Source organism: Epinephelus moara, chromosome 7 (assembly GCF_006386435.1).
Source record: "Epinephelus moara isolate mb chromosome 7, YSFRI_EMoa_1.0, whole genome shotgun sequence".
Lineage (NCBI taxonomy): Eukaryota > Metazoa > Chordata > Actinopteri > Perciformes > Serranidae > Epinephelus > Epinephelus moara.
Window position 1 is genome coordinate 10,697,202 of NC_065512.1, and position 9,863 is coordinate 10,707,064.

Here is a 9,863-nt window from a genome sequence, read left to right on the forward strand (position 1 = left end):
CTCCATTAACATTAATCTGGTACTACTGATTTAACCAGACCTACCTAGACCCTAGAGTTTCCACCACAAACTTGCTCTTAAATGTGGGCAGGGTTGTTGTCACTCACTGCTCCGTCCAGCACTCACTGTATTTCCTCATTACTGGTGACACAGATGGAAGTCTGCACCTCGTTTATCGTCCACAGAACGGGGTTAACAGGGCTTAACGCAGCTGTCAGTCATGTCAATCACTGCTTGTGAGCTGTAGACATACAAACTGGGCAGCGGCTAGTCAAATATTTCCCGGTTATCACGCCACCTGTAAACTTAATAAGATTAATTTACTCCTGTTTGTTGCTTCAGTGATTTCCTGTTGTGACCGTGCTGTCGCCTGGTGAGGAAGTTATGTTATGCCACATTACGAACACATTTTAATAAGAGTTTGAGTAGCAGAAAAAAACAGTGGATGTACCCTTTAACACTGACAAAAGCACACAGACAATCTGTTCAGCTCGAACCTGCTGAAAGCTTCGACGTGGCCAAACGAGCCTCTGAACAACCGGGTCACTGGGAACACTGGGGCCCTGCCAGCTTTTGTGTAGCAGCTCGCTAAATGTCAGGGGAGGGGGCACTATGTGTGTGTGTGTGTGTGTGTACACCCTCCTCTCATGTTGGGAGAGCAGAGGCCCAGTCCTTCACTCCCCTGTGACCGTTGTCCACCTCCCCCCCTCCTCCTCTCTTTTTCTTTCCTCTGTCCTCTTTTTCTCCTTAAACTGTCTTTTGTTTTCATTTTCGTTGGCATTTCTGCTCCGTCGTTGTTCGGGCCCTAAATGAGTCTTGACTGGCCCGCGGGCCATTGGAGAAGCACAAAGGACTTCCTTCTACTCGCTACAGTTGATCCATTGTGGGCGTCCCACAATGCACTAATTGGCGATGACAATTAAGCGTGGTCAACACTCAGCTTCAATTTGCCCGCTGCTTGACATACATCACAGGCAAATGATTCAAGCCCTGAGCTCCCCGTGCTCTCAGACAATATGCATATTCACTCAGGCAGGTTTACGTGCACCTTTTTATTCACGGGAATCACAACCTGACAGCCAGCCACAAACTGACACGTTATCGTTTGTCATCTCACCAAACTTTGAGCTGGTTTTGGAGCCTCAAAACAGTCTCACCAAAATGTCCATTAGTGGCTGCTCTGGAGCTTTCAATCACATCGAACAGTCTTTTTCAGCAGCCTGAGTTTAAACCATTTGTCAAGAAGAGTGTTGTGAAATGGAGATGTTAAAATGCTAAATGCTAATGCAGTGCTAACATGCTGAATTAGCGCAGAAACAGCAAACTACAGTAGTTACAACAAATTTAAGATTTGAGATTCAGGCTGCTTTCAGACCTAGAGTTGTCTTGCTTTGGTCTGAATCAGGGACTAATGTTGTTACAAAGTTGTATAATTGCCTAGAGTTGGTTCATGTTCTCACGGCAGCGTTTACAAGCGGACCAGATCAAATGCCTTGTGTGAGAAAGCTGCTCTTGATTGGTCAGAATTTCCATGTGGGAAAAATCCAGGAAGTAAAGCAAACGTTGAAGAAGAGTACACTTGCAAGATAAATGTGACACTTTCTAATGTCACAATGGAGGGACAACTACGCAGGTTGATTTTAGCGCTGCTCATCGTGGACTATATTGCTGTCATTGTTCATTTTAGTCAAACCATACAGTTTGAAAACGAGGCGCGGCTCCAACTAGAAAACAATGTTTTGATGCATTGGATGTGCTGAATGTGCATATTAAGGCAGTACAGGAGGAGGTGCACATTAATAATCCTCCAGGACTGTAACATGCTCATGTTTAACCCAAACAATGTGTCATGTGACTGCAGTTGGTTCAGATCCAGGTCGGAACACGTTCTCACCACAAACGAACCGCACCAGAGTTTGTTTGTAACCGGACTGAGACCACCTCTTCAAGAAGGTCTCAGTCCGGTTGTTTTGGTGCACACCTGAGTGTGATTGCTGTGTTCACACCTGCCCAAACAAACCACACTTAGGGGGCAAACAAACTTGAGTTTGATTAAACCGAACCAACTGGGCAGGTGTGAACACACCCTTATATTAATTACATTCAGGTAAGACTCAAGAACTGTCTCCAGAGCTCTCCCAGTGAACAGTCAGTTCTTGTTTTTAATTTTCCCTTTTTACTAATTTCTTGCTAATTTTTCTGGGTTATTTCTTCTTTCCTTGCTCAGCGTACTGACTGTTTCATGATCTCCACCAATGCTTTTCATCAGGGAAGTATTAACACTGTTTAATGGGACCTTTAACATTTTGTGCGTCAGTGATATTGTGACTGTAACAAACTGTTTTCCTGTTCCTGCACATTTGTAGACAGAGAGCCGAGGATGCTTCGACAAGAGCGGCTGTTGCTGGTTGACATGGAAACCAACGTGAAGCAGGAGGAGTTTAATGATGGTAGAGGTAAGCAACTTACTTTCTGTCAGTCTTGGTTGGGATTTGTCTTTTCAAAACATGGGGAAAAAAGGCAGTGAGCAACTTGTTAAGAAATGTCCGACAAATTGCAAAAAAATTAATAGAGTTAGATTTAAAATAAATAAATAAATATATAAAAAATAGATTTTGGATTTTTTTAAAAAATTAGTAGATTTAGAATTTAAAAAAAATAGGGAAAATTAGTAATTAGTATTATTACATTTTAAAATTATATTACAGAATTATTATCATTTTAAGCACTTGTCCACGGCATTTCCTTTCTTTTTTACTCATTTTCTTGTTTTTAAGTTTCTCTTATTACTAATTTCTTGCTAATTTTCGGGTACTTTGGGTTCTTCCGTTGCTCATTGCCTTCTTCCCATGTTTTAAAAGGAAATAAAGCCAATTTTCTTGGGTTTCAAAGGGTTAAACTGCGATTAATAGTTTTTTTTTGTTTTTGACCGACAATTTAAAACTGGACAAACTTCACCTGCTAACAAAGATTGTGTTATTATGTTGTTCCTTTGTTGAGGACTGTGGCTGGAATTCATAATAATCCAGTTTTATGGTGAACAATTAGAAAGACTCAAACATTAAAACTTTTTAAGTCACTCCTGCTGCATAATCCACTTGTCTGGTCTTCATCCAAGCTTCTATGTGTAGCTAGCACTGGTAGCTCACCACTGTAAGCCAACACTGCTAACATCACAAATATTTAGCCAAAATAAACCTGCACAAAGGAAAACTGAAGAAGTAAAACGAAGCTGAACCCACAAACAACATCAGCATGTCTCCACACAGGATTCAAACACTTTGACTATTAAGAATTTGTCTTTATTGGCATCAGTGGCTAGCGGACAAACTTGAACAGAACCAGACAGGAGGATCAAAATCAGAAAATCAACTCCCTGTATTTGCATAAGAGGTTTGGCTGCGGTGAAAAGAAAAAAAAACCCACAATGATTTAAAACAAGAAAAATAACTTAAAAGTGCAAAAAGAGAGAAGAAGTTGAGTCCAGTTCCTCTTCTTAAATACTGTACAATATATTCTTCTCCAAACACATCAAGTAAAACATACTGCGCTGATGGAAATGTGTCGCAACATAAAGAACACTCTCAGTCCTGTAAATACAGATCAGTGTACTCGTCACTACAGGGTCATGATAACAGGTAAACATCATTCATGACAGGGTCGTCAACATGTTCTTATTTATGTGTCCACATGGAAATGAAAATTGGCAAAACTGTAGAGAGAAAAACTTAACTAAACACAAACCTACACTTCTTATGTATGAATGAACAAACTGCATAAAACAAGCAAATAAATTAAAGTTTTAAAGTGATCAGATGCACGAGTCGGCTACTGTGGCTACATACACACACCACAGAGCCCAGCAGGTAGTGGGGTCTTTATGTTTTGTTAATTTGTGTGCACACATCAGTAAATAACGCTCTCCAGTAAGCATCAAATGTTACATAACAACAGGAACTATTTGTCCCGAACAGTTTGGTTCAGTACGTTACAGTCCAGTATGTGATTTTCCTCAGTTAGTTGTGAGCCAAATAATTACTGACAAATTAGCTTAACACGCTCTAATTAGGGTCTACGTCTTAATACCTACATACCTGAAATTCTTAATAGTGATTTTTGTTGAAATCATCAGCATCGTTTTACCTTACTGTTCATTTTGAACTGAAATCGATGTGGAGTATATTTTCACTTTTGGCGTGTATTCTATCGCAAGTTTGGTCTTAAATTTTATTTAAAGTTGCATCAAACTGGTCTTAAAGTCTTGAATTTAACCTGTATACACCCTGCTGCCTGAAACACTTTGCCAGGAGCGCTATAATCTGTGTGCACACATTAAAAAATAAAATAAAGATCCTTTAAAACCTGCAGGGCTCCATGGACACAAATCAACAGCATGATTTACAAAAACAAACAAAAAAACAGATAAAAAATAAAACTTCACACAGTCAAAAAACAGATTCAAAAATACTTCAACCAAAGGCTTCACAACCCTTCATCAGTCTTAATGCAGCAGTCAATAATAACTTAAACATTTATTGTTGTAATATCCCCTGTGTGACCCTCGAAACAAAACACAAACAACAGAAATGTCATCGACACATCAGTGCACGTTTCCTGACATATTTTTAACTACACTGGGTTATTTAGTTTTAGTCTACAGTATCTGACATGCTTCATAAACATGAACAACTCAGTCTGCTCACAAAAATACATATTCACGAATAAACTCACTGCTGAGCGCAGCAACTTATTTCCCTTCAAGGTTAACGTGTGTTTATGGCTCAAACAAGCTGGAGAAATGAGGACGAGGAGCAGAGAGACAAGACGTAAAAGAGAAGGTGAGGTAAAATCAGCACTGAGGAAAGGAAACAGGAAGCAGGAAGAAACAGCAGCTACGTTTCCATCCAGGTTATTACAGATTCTGGCATCTTTAAAGCACCATAAGTTAGACATATTGTGCTAAATGTTAACCGTTTTCTGAGTGTTTTCCTTTTTTTGGACTAGTCGCCTAGTCTTTATTAAAAATTTTGTTTAGTCGACAGGGAAATTAGTCGCCAGGAACATCCCTAACGTCAGTGCAACAACACGAATTGACAGTATTTTTCCTCCAACAACAAACGCATGCAGGTTTAGGAAAAAAGATCAGGGTCTAAAATCTGGGACACAAACACCACTCTCCCGGGTGGAAGTCCGTGTTTGTTGGACCTATCCGCCACCTCTCCCACCCATCCACCTCGGACTTTCGCCACCTTAACTTTTGTTCTTGTCCCGCCAAGTTTCCCCCTGACACCACTAAGTGCCGTTAAACTGTAACACAACCGGCCACGTATCATACTGACGTTAAAGGACGCCTTATTTTTTTGTTTGTTTCAGACGCCGCAAGACACTGCCCAAGCGCTGGATTTCGACGACTTCAGAGTGAGACCGGGCTCTTTGACTGACAGCTCTGTTACGCCACCAAGCACTACGCTAAGGTACAGTTCGGTTTGGTACGCTTTCAACGTATTCGGAGTGAGACCGGGTTGTTTAGGAAAGATAAATGTATCTGACAATAAAAATTAACGTAGTGGGATTAGCCTCATCAAAAGTTTTGGAAACCCACCAAAAACTTTAAACAAAGCCCAAAACATGAATTGATTCAGAAAAGAAATTGACAAAATTTATAAAATCTTTCTTTTTCTGTTTCATTTTCCATGTAAATTTTATGTTTGGACACTCAGGATTTATCAGCTACAGCCAGCTGACAGAAACAAACCTTACTAATATTTATTTTCCCAACGTTTCAGTAAACTTAGCCTGGATGGAAACGCAGCCGGCTCTGCGGTGAAAATGTAAACGTAAAGCGTTTCCAGACCTTTACACATGAAAGCAGTGAGTCATAAAGGCCATCTAGGTTGCATAGAGATACTAAAAGCTAAAGCTGCTATCATGTTTGATAGATTCTGCATGGATAAAGCACGACAGGAAGTAGAATCACAGGAGGAGGAAGAGGAGAGGGAAAAGGCAACAATGAAAGAAGAAGTTACAGTAGATTATTGCCTCTGTTATTTTACAGTTCGACTGATGGAGGGAAGAAAATGTGCTCAGACAGACCGACAGAGTCTCGTTCAAGTTAAAGTCTTTTACATTAAAAGAACATCGATTTAAAATGAGTTCAAACATCGTTCAGTCCACGTCTACAAGTTCAGGGAAAAGGAGAAGAGATGAAGAGGGGGTTCTATACGTCAATCACAGCCATCATTTAGTTTATTATCTTATTATGATTATTTGTAAAACACCACAAGAATGGCTCCAGTTATTTTCCAAGTAAACCCAAGTGTAATCAAATACTCCCCCGAAGACTCAAATATGACTGTAAAACTTTTGTATTGTATACAAAATGTCCATAGAAGCTTATGAAACCATCCCTGCAGTATGAAACACCTCCCCACTGTGGATCCATTTGTTCCAAACACTCTCTAAAATACAACTTAAGACACAAGGTAATGTTGTACAGAAAGAGGTGATGTCACAGTTTTGGAAAAATGAGCACTAAATATTATTTAACTGTGGTTTTATGATTTATGTTATCAATTAATTTTCTTTATAAATACATAAATTCCTCACAATTTCCTCAAGTTTACGGCAACATCTTCAAAATTATTGGTAATTTTCTTTGTCTAACCAAAAGTCTAAACCCAAAGAAAGAAGAAGAAGAATACAGGAAAAAAATTGTATTGTTTTAGTGAATTACCAAGATTATTATCTCACAACTCTGACGAATGTTATCACGGAAAAAAATTACTTCTTTTTTCTAAATTAACAAGATATTTTTTTCCTTGTTAATTCGGGAAAACAGGGCAAATACCTTTTTGTCTGAAATCAATGCATTACGCGTGCAAAAGAATTCTCCCATTTAAAGACCTGGAACTTGCAAACTTGCATATTTAGCAATATTATGCTAATATAATGGTATGTTTGGAATGCACAGTTCATACAGACAGACGGTGAAATGGTGGATTGTACTGCAGGATTGGTTTGAAAAGATTCTGATGTTCTGTTTTCCTCAACGTTAAAGGCAGGTGCATACTTATTCAAGTCTGTCTTGAAACCCACACGTACATGATTCCTCCTGTTCATACTGGGCATTAAAATAAAAGTTCTTCAGATTGGACAAAATCCACAGTCCTTGTTCTGAAGTTTATATGAGGCTTCAGCTGTCTGAGTCAGATCAAGTGGAAATATTCTAAAGTTATGGTGTTTTTAGTACAAAAGTTTCCTTCTTTTTTAATTCCCGAGCGGGTTCCTTGTTGATCTGAAGCAGAGGAGCAGTGACACTAAGAGGACATTTTGTATTTAACAGACCTTCACTTTGGAATATACCAACTATTTGACTATGGCTCCCAACACACAGAAAGTGTTTTAACAGTCGGAGGCTAGTCTCGCCACCAGACAATCAGAGATCTCCGCGTTCTGATAGTCTGGGGACTCTCCTTTCTAAAGTGTGTTTAACACACCGGAGAAAACGGCCGGCAACAAAGCAACACCTCTTACATTTTTTAAAAGGACACGCCCTCCCGGAAATGTGCTCTCCCCCTTTTCTCGTCTGCAAGGCAATAAACACAGAGAGAGCTTGAAAATGGATGCCGAGAGATTTGACTCCGTTTTATCAAACGTGTGCTCAGTCCACAAGATTGTGGAAATGAAGGACTTACAGCGACTTTGCTTAAAACTTTTAACGCAGTCAGACTATGTTTACGAGCACAAGAGTTCAGCGAGCCACTGAAGGACCGCCCTGCGGATTTACTATTGGTTCTGCAACGTAGGGAGTTTTTTTAAACTCTGAAATTGTATCCGCCCATCTAAACACAAAATCAGGGAGAAAGACATCAGTCTTTAGTTAAGCAAAGCGTCTAAACTGACTCACACTGACTTGTGAGTCTAGTTGGAGGTGGCTTTTTGTGATTGTTTTTAATGAAAATTAACCTTTTTGCTCACGGTTTCTGCGTTACTACACACCTCATGTATCTGCGCTCCAGGCACCTATTTATTGAAGACCTATAATTCACCTCCTCAAGCTGAAAAATTTCAACACAGCGAAAAAGCGCCCTATGTCACCTCTTTTTTCGTCATTTTTTTCCCCCATTGTCCAATCGGATGTTTTGAGAAGCGGGCCTTCTGTGGTGGTCACGACAACAAGTTTACAGTTGGTAAACAATGGAGGAGAAACTGGTGGTAGCAGCTATACGGCCCGACAACAGACAGCAGGTTGTCAAACTGCCCCCGAGTCATCCTAAAATATGCCTGGAAACAAGGAGAAGCTCCTGGACCAACTGGTGGTACTCCCCATGATCCACCCTCTTTTTTAGGGTCTCCTGGTGGTACTCCCCATGATCCACCCTCTTTTTTAGGGTCTCATGTTCCCACACAGATCTCTGTTTATCTGCTGACAGCCTCTCACCCTCAACCAGAGCTACAGCAAGTACCCTCTGCCTCAACATTTTAGGAACTGGATACTAATTACTGTGACATAAGAAAACGGTGGATTGATTACCCGGGAAGGTTAGTGTAAGGACGCGATGGCGCGGTTGCCTGGCAATAAAAAGGCGCAGCAAGTGTTCGGTGCACCTCACCTTTTGCAACCTGAAAAACCCTTTCTGTGTGATCGGGGCCTCAGTCTGCTGAAGCTTCACAGTAACTTCCACTGAAATCTATTTAGAAAGGGATCTTTTTAATTGCCAGTCTGAACAGAAGGAAATACTACAGAAAGCAAAACCTGTTTCGCTGCTCACATGAGCACATCATTTATTCTTTTTTGACAGACTTGAAAAAATGTGGACCTGCCCTTTAATATGTGACTCCATTATAACATGACATGAATTCACGTTGACTGCAGCTGTTTTTCTCTGTGAAGAAGGAAACTACAAACCTTTTACAGCCATGTTTAGATGCTACAGTGCGTCAGGGTCATACACTGAAACACTTCTGGGTGGAGTAACTTTAACATGAGTTGGGCTGCATCATAGATTAGTCAGTTGTTTTTTTAATCAATCATTTAGTCTGTAAACAAAGACAAAAAACTTGATCACCTGTTCCCAAAGGCAAAGAGATGTTTTCAGTTTACTTATTTGTTTGACCAACAGGTTAAAGAACAAAAGAAAAACAGCAGATCTTCACATTTGAGAGGCTGGAACCAGAGAACGCCTTTTGGATAAATGATTCATCAGATTATTTTCTGTCCGTTGAAAATTCATTTCATCACTAAACTTGTGCCGGAAGACTTTGGTAAGAATTAAGTCTGAATGTCTCCAGTTCATCAGCTGTGATGTGGAATAAGTGAAGGTAGTGAGGTGGTAAAGGGACGAAGATGGCGGAGGACGACCTTGACGTGTGATGTTTGACTACAAAATACAGGTGGTTCAGTCCGGTGCAGCAGTTCTTCAGTTGGTTTTCTCCCTGCTCTTTACAGAAGGACAAAGAGGACTTTGCTTAGGTGTGTGTGTGTTAGTAGGTACACACACATGAACACAAACCTGACGACGCTTCAAGCTCTGTCAAAGAATTTGTCCCGTAGACACACATGAATCAGAAGAACAGGCACTTTGTCCAGCGTCATGGCCGGGCAGCACCCTGACTGTTACTGCGTTTGTGTTTCTGACTCTCAGGTGTCCTGGTATGGCAGGTGAAAGCACCCAGGGCTGTCGTCGTCAGGTGACCAGAAGGAGGACGGCCTCTTGTGGTGGAGCTCTCGGCGAACGCAGCGAGGACACGGCTGAGCTTTCTGACGACACTCGGTGTGGAACACAGCGCCGCAACCATCACACCTGCAAACAAAGAGATCAACATGTAGGTCCGTCATCGCGCTACTTGTGTGAGAAGACTAT

At 40.7% G+C, this 9,863-nt stretch overlaps 1 protein-coding gene across 1 annotated transcript in view; it reads left to right on the forward strand.

Annotated features, from left to right (window-relative positions):
• The first annotated feature begins 2,380 nt into the window (after window positions 1–2,380).
• LOC126393477 (tripartite motif-containing protein 45-like) overlaps window positions 2,381–9,863 on the forward strand; it is an 18,307-nt gene continuing 10,824 nt past the window's right edge. Inside the window, exons 1-2 of the mRNA XM_050049664.1 lie at window positions 2,381–2,456; window positions 9,662–9,773. Coding sequence (XP_049905621.1) covers window positions 2,381–2,456; window positions 9,662–9,773 — 188 coding nt within the window. The remainder of the gene's footprint in view (window positions 2,457–9,661; window positions 9,774–9,863) is intronic.